Consider the following 15,422-nt stretch of genomic DNA (forward strand, 5'->3'; position numbering starts at 1 on the left):
CACATCTGCAAATACATACCTTTTCCAGGCTCCCATGATCAGCTCTAAAGTTTATCCACCAGAAGCTTCCAATGATGGGAAATGGGGTCGGTCCAGGAGGAAATCCACGACTCTTCCATTGCAGATTCAGGAACTGCGCACTCAGAAGAAACAAAACCAAGGATATGAGAATTACACTTATCATCGTTTCACACCTCCAAACTCGTATCATAAAACTGCTATGAATCTGTCTGTTGAAATGACTCTGTATTGTTCTTCTTAACTCTTCCCTGTCACATTGAAGATTTCTGAATTTTCACCTCCCTCTTTCCTACCACTCTTCCCGATACAAGAAAATGAGGAGTATTTCCATTCTTAAGTGTTATTTAATACATCACTATGCTGCAATATGCTAATAGACACCATTATTTTAAGATCCAGCAGAGGCTGGATCAGAGAAGGTGGGAACCTCAGCCAGAAACATCCCTTTGAGCAATCAGTTTGATGGAAGGTGTCATTCAAAATACTGACTACATGCATGCCAAGAGCTCAGGTACAAAGCTGCAGCTGTCAGATGAGGGCAGAAACACTCATCAGGTAGCATTCTTAGGGCAGAGGTAAAAGGAAGTAGCCAGCAGCTTTGTACAACAGTGGGTGCAGATGCAGACTTGGGAACCAAGATCAATGAACAGTTGTAATTTGAGTTTTCACAGCAAACAATACAGATGAACTGCAAATAGCACAGTGAAGAATCAAACATAACTAGTGCCGTTGGCAAAAAGTGTAACAGACCTCACATCAAACTCCATTTTGGGGCTGAGTTCTTGTTCCCTATTAGGCTTCATGAATTAGTTCCTGCCTTACCTCAGTAGCAGGAGTCCTGCTCAGCAGAATTAATTCCAGAGCCTGTAATATTTTGCTTTATTTTTAATTCACAGCACCTGAAGCAGGACATGCAAAGACCTCCTCAACACAAAACAAACAAACAAACAAACAAACATCCCTACAAACAGGAGCAGTTCTTAGAAGATTTCTAGAGTGCAGCCAGCAGAAGAATAAGCTGTTCGGGATGTTGGTACCAAGCTGCCTTTAGAAGAACAGCAGACCTTATGGGGATGGAGCTGCACAGTGCCCCCCCCAAAGGAGTGTCTTTAATTCCATCAGACAGGGTGAATCTAAACACTTGCAAAAGGCTGCAGAAGACAAAGAAGTCCCTGTGTGCTGACTGCTTGCCCAAAAATATACATAGCCCTGCAAAAGGAACACAAGAAGGCAATTACTGATCTTAATTGCTATTTCCACCACATCTCTCCTGTCTTGCCCTGTGCTTTCTCTGAGGCTGTTGCTCCTCTCACAGCAGAGATATCCCTGTGGGCTGTCATTCTGTCTCAATATTTGCAGTCTAAAATAACTCAACTCATCCTCGCAACTCCACTTGCATAAGACATTGGTGTTACATATCAGCTGGCAGAAACGACATCAGGCACATTTTGAAAGCTCTTTTCACATTTTATTCATTCATCCAAGATCTTCAGTAGCATTCAAGGCACCCATCTCAACCACTGTTGACAAGGGCAAGAACACATCCCTGGAGAAAGAAGGAAAAAAAAAAAAAAAAAAAAAAAAAAAATCCTTTCTCACACAGTCATTAATCTGAGCTGGATTCCAGAAATTTCTTCCAGTGTTCAGGAATCAGTCAGGACAGTAACCTGCATGAAAGGAAGAGTTGGTCCTAGGCTATCTCTAAACCTTTGTCCTGGCAAATTCATCCAAACAAGTCTTACCTCAAATTTTCTGTTCTGTCCACAACTTCTGACATTCCAAGTGCAGGATCTGGACTACCAGATACTGCTCTGGAAAATTGTCAAAAAGAATGCTGAGGCTGCAAATACTCAAACATTAGGAAATGCCAGAAGTAAAACTGTCTGTACAACATTAATTACTTCTTCCTGACACTTCAGTGAGAAATGGATATGTGCTGTGGTCAACTGATGAAATTCTGGCTTCTGTTGAGCTCCTCTGCAGCTGAGTGCAGAGCACTGCCAAGATTACACAGCTCTCCACAAACCAGGGACACTGAAAGGGCACCAGGCCTTGGTAGCATCCTCACCATCAGGGCATACAGCACCACAGCACCTGTGTAAGGTCTGCATTGCTTTCACCTAAATAGCACTGCATTACAACAAAACAGGCAAAACTAACCAACCAAAAAGCCCAAACGAAACAAACAACAACAAAAACCATGGGAAAACAAAGAGGAACATTTACAGCAGTCACTTTCCTTCCTTATAGCTAGAGCTCTTGCCTTTTTTAGTTCTGCTCTCACTGCATGTCAGTGATGCCAAAAACTTGGTAAATCTCTATAAGATTAGATATACCAACTGGCTTTACTTTGAGATGATTAGGATGACTATGTATTACTAACAGGAGGAGAAAGTGATGGATGTTACAATTCATTGTAATGCAGAGTGATAGAATTTAAATGAACTCCATCTATGTGCACGAATTGTAGGACTTTGGTGCACAAATTAAGGACTAAAATACTAATAAAGTAGTTGTGAGATCAAGCAGGTAGAGGCAGATGTTTACAAAGACACTTTCTGCAAGCAAGTTCTTTTGGGGAAAATCAGTTTTCTTGGTTCTAATACCTTCATTAGATATGAACAGCACCTCTCCATGCAAGTCTTACTCATTATTTTCTGACAAATACTGTCACAAGAGCTCCTCGCAGAGATGGAAGATGTTTAGCCAGCTCAGAAAACCCTATTTTCTAATGAAGATTTTAGACCAGAGGAGCGGGAAGAAAATACAGGGAAAGAACACAACAGAAACAGTCATACCTGCCATCTACAACTTGACTTTCATTAGTCAACCTTCAAGCTCTTTGGAAAAGTGAACTTCAGGATTGATTAGCCTCAGAGAGATAAAGCAAGTTCATGAGAGTCACAGAGAAGCTATGAACAAACCTAGGAACAAAATTTGAAGTTTCAAGTCCCATTCCAGTACTTTGTCTATGCAACCTAAAGAGTTCATCAATCTTCAAGTCGCAACAAAACAGTGACAGTTGGAGGAAAAAACCCACCCAACTTTATTTATAATGCATGTAAGCAAAGTTCTCTTTTCCTGAACTGAACAGAAGCACAGAATGGGAATTTCTTTTGCTCACATTTCCCAGTCCTGTGTTCACTCCAGCTGTGCTCTAAGCCACATTCTCCCTCTCTCAGTGCTTGCCTGGACATAGAGTGTCAGTGTAACTTTCTTCCCTCAGAAAAATTCTGATGCCTCCAACCAGTTAACTGCTCCTGTTATTAAGCTCTTGAAAGATCAGGCAATGCAGGGGAGGAAGGGACAGCTAAGATGAAAAATCCAAATTAGTGTCTCCACTGGGGGAAAAAACAACAACGAAAAAACAAACTCACAAACAAACCCCAAAACTTGCTTAGATTGCCTGTGCTGTTTAGCTTGAGGCCAGGCCAGGCAGTAAGAACACCAGGCAGTGTTTTCCAATGCCTGCTGAGCCTGTCCCTACAACAGACACAAAACAAGCCCTGATTTTCTGCCAGAGCAGATGACACACCCTCTGGGCAGAGGTGTGCCAGGAACCCTTCCCACCCCCAGCATGAACATTCATCATTTGCTTCACACCTTCCTAAAGATGCTCTTCTTTGCTTCCCACTCCTATGGCCTGAAACCCTCATTACAAAAGCAGGTTTCCTCATCTACTCAAAACAACGAAACAATATCTGTCATCTTAATTGGAGATGCAGCTCTTGCAATAGTATTTGTGTCAGAGGAGTTTGAGCAAGATTTATGTGAAGAGCTACTGCTCACGTATACTGAAAATATTAAAAAATGCAGTATTGAAACAGCTTCCTTGCCTTTTCTCTCTTTGTGAGCTCCAGCCCAAGCTTTTGTGAAATGACTTTGCTTCACTGTATTTCAGTTTGCCCACAGCTCTCACCTAGCAGCAGGAAAACACACTCCCCACAGAGTTCAAAGGGTCAGACTCAGCCCAATCCTCTTGGTGAGTCCAGACTTACTCAGCTTGACCCAGATTTCTCTCACATTAAGCCTTTTTTCCTTTTTGTTTTCTTTTCTTAAGTTGCATCATAATCACTGTTATTAATAGGCAACTTCAAGGCTTAACTCATCTTAATTCTGGCAATTTTAAGTGTATAAATCATACCCTCACTGATGGGTATGTGAGCATCAACAGCTTTCAGGGGTCTTTAACTGTTGAAAAACTTGCAAATTTAAAAAGTGATTCTGTGCACAAATAAGAAATAGAACAGCACTCACTTCCTTTTAACCAGGCAGGATTGGCTGAATGAAATGACAAGAAATAAAACATACGAAGAAATGAAGTTGTGATGTAGACAAACAGCAAGTGAAGTTATTTAGATATTTTCATCAGGTAACTCATTTTAAAGTCTCAAATAGCATCAAACTCTGAAAAAATGGGTGGATAAATGACTGCTCAATAGCAAAACTCAGTAACACTGCAACTTTTGATATACATATGGAACTGTCAGAACTGGCTGACAAAACCATAGAAGTTATCGAATTTCAAACTACTTCCCTCCATTTTTTGTCTATTTAACTCTTGAACTGTAAGATTCATAGAAACATGCTGCTGGAAATGATGCTTATCAATTTTTTCTGTTTCCATTTCTCTGCCCAAAAAACCTAAACAGATAACAGAGGCATGCAGGCCTGCCCTTTGGCCTCTGATGGCTGCTCCACTTCCACACTTCCTGCAAAAGCATCCACACACGCAGCACACTAAAGAAGAAGAGGTGCATGGAACTGCACAGAGAAGTCAAGTGGTGGCTGCTCAGGAAAGTAAGGCAAGAAAATGCTGCAATGTCACTGCTGCTCTGCAGCCCCCAAAACTGCCCCTGGGCTTCCTGTCAGAACCTGAAGTTATTACAATCCACTAGAGCAAAAAAAAAAAACCAAACCAAACCAACAAATTCTCATCTACACCTTTTTTTTTTAAGACTGAACAATGCAAGGTTGTATTTAACACGTTTCTTTTACTAACTCCCACACACAAAAAAATTGAACTCATTAGAAAGCTAGCTGAAATGAGTGTCCACACCTGTAACTCTCGATTTCTTGAAGTTTAATTCAGTTCTTAAGAAGCCCGTGCACAGCATTAAACCTTTATATTTCAGGATCATAACCGACATTGATTCCAATCAATAATCTTGATTTTGCAGAAACTTTTTGAGCTGAAAAGGGCAGACTGAAAAATTCAGCAAGCCTGCTCAGAGAAATTATGATAAAATTTTGAAACAGGCAACTTGTGCAATTGTATGGATTTCCTTAATCTCCAATTTATACTCACAGACAGCATTAGCTGGACTCTTGAACAAGTTATTGAAAAATACTGTGTAATATATCAGTAAGTGTGAAAGGTTAAGTGTCAGGTTAGAGCTTGCTACACACCCGTACAAACCTCTCCTATAAACTTTCGGGGTCCACAAAAATAAAAAGTAAGGATTAAAAGTTTTGCCTCTTTCTTCCATCCATTTGTTCTTTTCCACAGATCAAATAGAACCTGTACATTGTTTCACCTCCAAAATTTGCACCAGAAGATTTTAAAATTTAGCATAAAATTAAGTTTTTTTTAAAAAAATCAGAAAATACAAGTCATATAATCTGATGGATAGAAAAAGACTCTCTCACTAGTGTTCACCTAATATAATTTAACCTAGAATCTGATAAAAGGGGAAACAAGATACTCTCCAAATTATTAAATTATCTTTTGTTTTTCTTTTTAAAGACAATGATTTAGCTTTATGATGTATTAATTCATTCTTTTACACCTCAGAGTCCTCGGGTATTGTGTAGATGTTTCTTCTTCTTCTACAAAGAAACCGTACAATAATTGTAGTATTTCAGAATGACAATAACTAATGCATTTCAATGTTCAACTACATGAAACTGCCTGAGCTGTTACCATTATGCAAAACTCTTGATAACCTAGGATAACTGTTCAATAATTGGCACTTTGACCCAGTATCAAGACTAAAAAGGAAACGAAAGTCTAAGTGAAAAAAGAGACAGATCACAATTACAGATCATAAAAAAAGAGTGGGTGTGGCTTGGCAGACTAAAAAGGATCACATAGTTTGGTTTTCTAAGGACTTCAGCTTGGGAAAACTGTAGATTGTCAGAGAGAGATGGCTACAGGAGGTATATCCTCAGAAAGAGTTTGGATTCAGTAGAAGAAACACATCTCCACAAATCCAAATTTTCAGAAGAAGTCATACAAAAAAAAAAAAAAGACAAGACCAAGAAAAGCCAAAACCCAATGACAAGTTCAAATTTTGATAAAATGTTGGGGATTACTGAGATTTTTATAGCTCTAGTAGTATGTCTCCTGATTTTGCAGCTCCTAAAGCTGCAATGGATGCGTACCCAGCTTCCTCCAGGACCAGTTCCTCTCCCCATCATCGGAAATTTGTGGCTGCTGGACTTCAAACTTCGCCGAGAAACTCTCAGTAAGGTATTTATTTAATCTCTGTGGTTGAAAATCAGTCTGAATCTATTTTAACTTAAATTGTACATTGCATTGGAACAGCCTAAAATGCTAATTTTTAAACCTTAAGCTTGATTACCAGCCAGTTTCAAAGACTCTAAGGACCCTGCATTATTAAAAATATTTCTGAGCAATAAACCCCAACATTGCTTTAGTCCTTGCTATTTTCCTCTCTCTTTTGGTTACATTCTCACGAGCACTGTCACAGAATGGTATTTCTTTGGCAGTTTCATTCTGTTTCTGTGTTGATATCCAGCCCTGTAAGCCACTTCTAGTAGAGCTCCCCTTGCCTGACACCAATGTCACTGGAACACCTCCATTAGAAGACCAAACACGTACTCTAAACAGACTCTTTTTTTTCCTTGTTTTCACAGTAAAAGGATTTTTTGTCTGCCATAAACAGGTTACTGCTAAAACAAAGCAGGAAAATCTGATTGCTGTTATGTTCACAGCACGACTGCTTTATAAATCAATCAAAACTATTTTTAAAAAGTAAGGAACTTGCTTCCCACTATTGCAAGGAAAAATATAAGCATGATATGATGAATGACAACAGAGGAAAATAAGAAAAATCCTGTGGAAGCTATAGAAAAGAATGCAAGAACATTTCTTTGCTTTCTTTCTAAGTTAGCATTTTGGCTCATTATTAAAATAAAGAGAAAAGCTCGGGGATTTTGCTTGTATTCATTTGTTCTTTGATTCAGAGCAGACAGAGTAACCTGCTGTTTTTCTTGCAGTGAAATTTCCAGAGGTGTTCTTCTGAGAGATGTCCTTAGCATCTATTCCATAAAGAACAATTATGTTCTGTTCCCAAAGCACACTAAGAACAGAAAGACTTTTTTTTTCTGAAACACGCAATTCAATTTCATGCCGACAAAGGGATTTAGTTACAACAATAGAAAACCCTTGAATAAATTGATATTTGAGTGCATGCTTCCCCTGGTTTATAATTATGAATTTCCTGTTATCAACTCTTCAGTTAACCAACATCTATGGAAACATCTACACTCTGTGGATGGGAGAGACACCTCTGGTTGTACTGAATGGATACAAAGCAGTAAAAGATGGCATCGTCACCCACTCAGAAGAAGTTTCTGGAAGACCTCTCACCCCTTTCTACAGAGATATGATGGGCGAGAAAGGTATAAGATGTTACACAAGACTGAGGCAGGAGCAAGGTGTAAAGAAGGAAGAGGTTTTCCTGTGCACACCCATCAGCTACTGCTGTAGCAGGGCATAAGTGGGCTTTCATTGCAAAAATGTTTCATGCAGAGCTAAGCATGTTAAGGAAAAACCAAAAATTTCTTGTTGTATAAAGCACATCACTCAGTCTTTTTCCTTCCCGATAGATCCAAAGGAATACTTGCCTGGAGAAGTTGCCCTCCAATTGTATCATTTCTAAACCAAAGGACTGTTCATGTAGAAGATATCTATAAACAAAGCTGTTCTGTCCTTACCAAAACTCACTCAGTTTCCAAGGACACATTTATGAGCAGCCCGAGGTCATAAAGTCCTCAGAAACCAAATCCCAGCTTCTAAAATCATTTTATCTTGTCAGTGAAATATAACCTAATCTAAATCAAAATTTGCCTTCTGAAGTGAAAGGATTTCCCTTCCCAGCAATGAACTAAGTGTTTCTGTGTTTTTCAGGTATTTTCCTGACAAATGGCCACACCTGGAAACAACAGAGACGCTTTGGCATGACAATTATAAGAAGCCTGGCACACGGTAAGAACAATTTGGAGCGTCAAATTCAAACAGAGGCCTGTCACCTTGTGGACATCTTTGCAAACACAAAAGGTAAATTCACTAGAAGAACAACACTTAGAGCTCTTCCTGAAATATTAAGGGTGGTAAAAGTTTCACAATACATTTTTACAAGTAATATAGATATTTTTGATATTAGTAGAACTTTCACTGGCTTCTTAACTGCATTCTTTACAAAAAATGTTTTGTCTGCACAGTGGGTAGTATAAAATTGTTTTTTTTAAATAAGGAGCGTTTAAAAAATGTTTATTATCAACACAGCTGGTAATAATTCTTATACTCAAGGAGTATAGAAAAACCCTCCTTAAAATACACAATGTGTGACCTGCTACAAGTCATTCCAGGACAGCAGACTTTTAGGATTTGGCAGAGAAATAACCCCAGCACAAGGAATGTATCATTCAGTTATCCAGCTAAACTTCTTTTTAAGATTTAGATGAAATAGAAACCAATAGAATTTTAGCAAGCTGCCAAAATAAAGCAATTAAATATAAATATTCTGAGCAGCCAAATCCCTCATCCACATCGTTTTCCATACTGATGTGAAAACACAGAAAGGTTGCCTGAGGTCTCTCTCCAACTCTCCTTGGACTAGGCCCATCTCTTTTCCGAGAGCAACACATTCACACATCTTTAAAATGTAGGAGAGGAAAAAAACCAGATACTCTGAGTCCATCCTGTACAGACCAAATCTTCACCTACCATGCAATCTTTTCTCAATTTTAAACTCAATAAATGTATTTACTCTTTCCAAGAACAACCGAGAGCATCGGACTGAAGTCAGGGATGCATTTTCCATAGGAGTATACTTCAAAAGTTGTCCTTGCCATTGAAATGTGTACTCAATTTATTTTTTTCTGGATTTAATCCTTTTCAATGGCAGATGTTTTCCACCCTATTATATGAGCTTTGCCTTTTCAGTCTGTGGGAAAAAAATACATATATGGTTGGATTGTTAAGTTGCTACTTGAAAACCAAAAAGAGACAAGTCATTTCAGCAAAACTAAGAAAATAAAACTCTAAAATATTTTTGGCGGCTGGCGGGCAGAGGGTGGGGGGGGGAGGGGGGTGGTTTTTTGGTTTGGTTTTTAACTGCCAAACTTAAATATCTACCTCCATATTTGAAGGCATATGCTCTAACTAATTGTTTGTGTTTCCATACAGCCCAGACCACAAGTCAGAGAAAGGAAAAGAGACTTTATGTTTGTCTTCTCAAAACTGATAATCACTGTGTTTTACAAGACCAAAGAGCAGATTGAAAATTAAGATTCCCTGCACTTACAATTCATGCAGTTAATATGTATTAAACCAGGCTTCATTTACATGAAATTTATCTAAAAGTAGTCTGATCCCCCACTGTTCTAACCATTAAAAAAAAAGTCTTCCTCATTTTTCTTGTTGTAGTCTATTCAGAAGTTCTCACAGCACCTCCCATATTCACAGGCAAACCTTTTGACCCCCACACTTCCATCGTCCGTGCAATTGCAAATATCATTTGTGCTGTTGTTTTTGGTCATCGCTTCTCCAGCGAGGATGAATCTTTCAGCAAACTCATCAAAGCTATTTATTTTGTGATCTATTTTCAAGGTACTATCTGGGGCAGGGTAAGAACCTAATTTTCTTGTTCTTGTTCCTTAAGGTGCATTTGCACTTGACAAGTCAAAACAAATTAAAAGTCAGTGACAATTATTCACAAACATTTCCGTTTCCAAATGTACCATTGTTCTACAAGCTACAGTGAAGTAATAAATCAATACACACTATAAATCAATGACACTATATGTCATTATTGGCTTCTAATCCTTCTTTATGTCCGTAAATCATGTCCTAAAGTTAAAATTCTAGATCATCAGTGATTTTCACAGATTTCCAATGAGAAGTCATTTGCAGAACACTGCGCATTTCTTAGTTCTCAAAATGAAAGCAACTTCTAAAATTTAACTTTCATTTAGTCTTGCAAATCCAGAAATGCAGTTAATAAGAACTAAGTCTTCAAGTTTATGTTCTTTTGAAAAGATATCTTGCTTCTCATGTAATTCATATTAATATCAAGATCTGAGTTATTCTGACCTTCCTGTAAGATACAGGTTACAACTTCATCACATCAAGAATATTTTTTAAGTTCTTGAAACCCTAGCTATTGCTTAAATTGTGCAGATTTTGGCACACTGGCATTCTAAAAGACTATCAGGTTCTTCATACAGGGAGGCCTAAAAAAATTACAGTAAAAAATTCGAGGTTGAGAAAATCTGTTTGTGAGTCAGATTCAGCACTCAATTACCCACCCATTTTCAGAACCCCTGTTACATTATCAGGTAATACATTATTAGGTAATGATCCAAAAAGTAAAATATAATAACATTCCCAGTATTTAATCTCTTTTACTTGTGTCTATTGCCCCTCATCCCAATTTGGTTGCCCATTTGTTGCAGTGACTTCACAATTATCAGGGAATCAGAACTGGGATCTCACATTCCTTGCTTTCTGTTTAACACCTCAGCTATACGATGCTTTCCCATGGCTCATGCACTGTCTCCCAGGGCCTCACCAGGAAGTGTTCGCATACAACGACTTCATGCACAGTTTAGTCACGAAGGAGGTCCAGGCTCATGAGAGACAGAACACAGGTGATCCACAGGATCTCATTGACTTCTACCTGGCTCAAATAACAAAAGTAAGTATCTGTTTATCACATTCTCCCTTCCTTGGCTTCAATGCCTACCACAAACACCTGCTGTTTCAGTAACTGCCAAAGGATTTTTACATGCACACTTTATTTGTGTAGCAGTGAAAGTGTTTGTTTTGGTGGGTTGCTCACTGTTTTCATCAAACGATGACAGTTTCTATGTGACTGATGAAATGTCTGAAATTATCCATTTCATAGTCCTCTTGTGAATATACCCTACAGACCAAGGACGACCCTACTTCTACATTCAATAAAGACAATATGGTTCAGACTGTGGTTGATCTTTTGCTGGGAGGGACAGAAACAACAAGCACAACCCTTCTCTGGGCACTGCTCTACATGGTACAATACCCAGAAATACAAGGTGAGCAAAAACACTATCAGAGAGAACTCCATTCAACATCATAATGAACATCATCAGTGTAATTAGCTCAACCACTTGCAAGACATCAAAAAATCCCTCAGTTGTGCACACAAATGATGTACATCACGATATACAGGATGCTGTACATCAGCAGTTAAGATCTAGAAAATGGAAGGTCAATAAATGAAACAAACAGGTGCTTCCCTGTCTGGTTCACCAGCAAAACTAGCAGAAATTAGTAGTAGCCACTGTTTTACCTCACTAGAAGGGGTTGGCAAGACAGAACAACAAGTTAAAGACCTTTCATATGCAACCTAGCCTCCTCCTAACCTTCAAAGTGGAAAGGTTTTTTAAAGATACCTGATCTGATGCATACTTATAAACAATGGAAATTATACCTGCCATTTCAAATTTTAATCCATTTTTTGAAACACAGAACTGTACTACCCTCATCACCAAGTAGGATCTGTCTTAAATGAGACATCATCCTATGCTTTGGGGAGATGCACTTGCTCAACTGAAACCTACACAGCAGTCAAACCCCACGCCAATGCATTTCATAGCAACATAATTTATTTCCCTCCTACAGAACATTCTCATACAAAAATCTGCTGGAAAAAAATGGGGGGAAAAAGCAAGGGGGAAAAAAAGATATTTTCATTTCTCTGCAGAAAAGGTTCAAAGAGAGATAGAGGCTGTTCTGGAACCCTCCCATGTCATCAGCTATGAAGACCGTAAGAAGTTGCCCTACACGAATGCTGTGATTCACGAGGCTTTGCGCTACAGCAACGTCACCTCCGTTGGGGTCCCTCGACAGTGCCTGAGGAGTACAACTCTGCTGGGTTTTCACATTAAAAAGGTACAGAGGAGACCCTCCTGTTTCTTAAATCTTTGAGCTGTTAATATTTAGCATTTATATGACATAGAAGGAAAATCTAAAAAAAAAGAATCAAGCACGCATAGGAAACAAGATCTCTGCTGTTTCTTGCAGGGCACACTTGTGTTGCCAAATCTGCACTCTGTGGTGTACGATACTGAGCACTGGGCAACCCCTTGGAAGTTCAACCCAGATCATTTCCTTGATTTGGATGGCAACTTTGTGAACAAAGAGGCATTCTTACCTTTCTCAGCAGGTAACACCCTGACCTTGAATATTCCTGTTCGCTGTGTTTTGCTGCAAGGTTAAAAACACTATTTCTAAGTTCTAAGATTTTAAAAACATACATTTATAAAAATGTATTTGACACAAAGATTTAAAGTCAGGTCTTCTACTGTAAGATCCACAAATATTGTTGTGCATTTGTATTTTTCATATATTCAAACAGAGGATAAGTATGGCTGGGAGACACAATGCTCTTTCCTCAGCATACATAGGCTTCCTACCATAAAGGTATCTGAGCTTTGTATCTCCTAATGTGTTAAATCAAGGTAATTCCCTGCTAAATCAAGGTAATTCCCTTAAATCAAGGTAATTCCCTTAAATCAGGAAACTGATTTATTTTCACCTTACAAACAGAAAGGCCAATGACAAAAGTAATGTGATTTTTCAAAATACACAGAAAAAAATCTGTGAAGAAGTAGGAAATGAAACCTCAGTCTCCTAAATCCTACCTCAGTAGTCTAGCACCAGGTTTTCTTGTATCTGTAGAAAACTAGCAAAATCCAGTATTTTCAGTAGAATATTATTTGGCAACCAAAAAAATTGTAACTTTTCAAAAGCATATTACAATGTACAACTTAGCTAACTTACAGTGTAAAACACAGGGATTCAAAGATATGGCAAGGGAAAAAAAGAAAAAAAGAGTAAAAAAACAGTATAAAACAATTCTAGCAAGTTTCTCTAGTTTACCAGTTTCCCCAGTACAAAGATTGTGGGAAAAAAAGCAACACAAAACAGGAAACTGGTATCATTACCAAAAATTTCCCAATAAAACCACTGGGAAACAGCTGAGGCTTTTTTTGTGTTACTGTGACATTATACTATTACACACTTCTAGCAGAGAAAAAGCAAAGAGCACACTGAGTAACATACACATTAAATGTGGTAAATCCAGATTTGAAAACAATTTGCCTAAATTGCCTGTAAATCCTAAAATCATCTTTGCAGAACAGGTATTTATCATCTTACCTCTTTCACTCACCAAATGACCATTAATTGAGACAACTAATTTGGGCTCCCATTTCAACCCTGAAATAGGACTATGTCTTTAATTTGCTCTGGTTGTTTTCTGATTATGTAATCAGATTATTTATATATTCTGAATATCTAGCTCTTTTATTTTTTAGTCTGGAATACATAGATATGCTGGAATAACCCATGAAAACAATATGCCAAAATGCATCACTGAGTCTATGTATCACTGCATATTTCACTCCCTTAGCTCACACATCTGCTCCAGACAGTGCTAGGGCTACAAGGACCCAATACACCCTTCTAAATTTCTGTTCAAGAAATCCTGATTCCATCCTTCTCCTTGGCTTCAGAACCACATCCCACAATGCTCCAGCCCCTCCCTTCTCAACAACCGAAACAAGACTCTAAAGTGTATGGAATCCAAATTTTTAAAATCTGACTTAGCTGAGAAGCAATTCATGGCCCTCACAGAGCAAGAACCAACAACGGGAACAGAGAATCCCATACATGCTCCAGGGGTGAAAAAACCCAAGCAAACCCAAACAAAACACCAAATCAAACACTTAACAGAGATGCACAGTTTCTCAGTTAAATGTTTCCCTCCCTCCTCCAAAAGCATCTCCTCTCCTTACAGAAGGAAATAGAAAATAATTATCTTACATGAACAGAATTTATGGAGCTCAGTAGAAATTCATGTGAAATTCTTTTACAGAATTTAACTTTACTCAACCGACTCTCTTGGTTTTCGTCTGCAGGGCACCGGGTATGTCTAGGGGAACAGATGGCACGAGTTGAACTGTTCATCTTCTTTACCAGCCTCCTTCGGGCATTTACATTCCAGCTCCCTGAGGGAGTGAAGGAAATCAATCTGGAGTACATTTTGGGTGCAATACTGCAGCCACATCCATATAAACTCTGCGCTATTCCACGCTAGTCTGCAACACACTACAATGCTGAGACTTCAACCTGTTCATAACTGCAGATCCTTTGAAAACACATTTCACTATCTCAATCATATTCAAATGTAGGTAGCTCAACACAGCAAATGAATAGTGTTTTTATTTAGGAGGTCTGACCTCATCTACTGAACTTTCTGAAATGAAAATAAGTGGACTTGCCAAAGCTCACATACTTAAGTCTTTAGCATATACAAACACACAATATTTCCAAAAAAAAAAATGTATTTTCACACTTACAGTAGCAGTGGATTAGCTGTAGGATTTTAGAGAAGTGGCCCGTATCAAGTAGTTTCCTGCATATGTGCTCTGTCAGGTATCACACTCTTAAAATGGCACAACTGTTCAGTAAGCATGCTTGAATAAAATTTTCTTCAGTAAGATGTTACTCTTCCAAGTCCACAGGTCTTTTCTTACATCTTCTCACGGGAGGTAACAGTGTACACACACACAGTGTTGATTCCTTTGCTTTTCACTCTCCCACAAAGCATTATATAGTGTAGCATAAGCTTCACACACACAGAAACCAGCATAGTGTGGGGCCTCTCATAACCATGGCCCATTTAGAAATCCTTACTTTTTTTTTTTGCTTCCTCAGTATCATCACAACTCGGGTCCATGCACTTTCACAAACCTTTCCTTCTGTTTAGAAGGATTCTTGTATGATCCAGTAATTTCCTATTTGAAGAGAAAGGAACAGCTTTTCAAGAAATTAAGAAAATAAACTAAGATGTCAACAGTTGTTTTAGTAGGCACAGTAGAGATTTATTACTCACGGTGTTTTCTTTTGTTCTTTTTCCACATCAACAGATGTGGAAGGTTTTGACAGTTTAAAATTCAGCCGAAAGCATCCCATACCCTTTCAATTTTCAAAGTTCAACAGGAACTAGCAGAAATTATGGCAGAATGTAGTTAAAATCAAAAGCAGAATACTACATATTTCTGGGACATAAAACTAATCAAAGACGTGATTCTCCTTGCAAATATTT

At 38.4% G+C, this 15,422-nt stretch overlaps 2 protein-coding genes across 4 annotated transcripts in view; one reads left to right on the top strand and one right to left on the bottom strand.

The window, feature by feature from the left end:
- Positions 1-7,548, bottom strand: part of LOC121671008 (cytochrome P450 2J2-like) — a 19,343-nt gene extending 11,795 nt beyond the window's left edge. For all 3 annotated transcript variants that reach the window (XR_006018358.1, XM_042042121.1, XM_042042120.1), the window contains exon 1: positions 20-7,548. Coding sequence is in view for 2 of the 3 variants with exons in the window: in XM_042042121.1 (XP_041898055.1) it covers positions 20-211 (192 nt within the window). In the remaining variant the exon portion in view is untranslated. The remainder of the gene's footprint in view (positions 1-19) is intronic.
- LOC121671010 (cytochrome P450 2J2-like) lies at positions 6,323-15,129 on the top strand. The gene is made up of 9 exons (XM_042042125.1): positions 6,323-6,493; positions 7,506-7,668; positions 8,177-8,326; positions 9,737-9,897; positions 10,794-10,967; positions 11,202-11,343; positions 12,015-12,202; positions 12,335-12,476; positions 14,233-15,129. The coding sequence occupies exons 1-9, from the start codon at positions 6,323-6,325 to the stop codon at positions 14,409-14,411; spliced, it is 1,470 nt and encodes a 489-aa protein (XP_041898059.1). The 3' UTR covers positions 14,412-15,129.
- The last annotated feature ends 293 nt before the right edge of the window (positions 15,130-15,422 follow it).

The sequence above is a fragment of the Corvus kubaryi genome, unplaced genomic scaffold, assembly GCF_017639235.1.
Source record: "Corvus kubaryi isolate FWS band 111438036 unplaced genomic scaffold, C.kubaryi_AGA036_p1.0 37397, whole genome shotgun sequence".
NCBI lineage: Eukaryota > Metazoa > Chordata > Aves > Passeriformes > Corvidae > Corvus > Corvus kubaryi.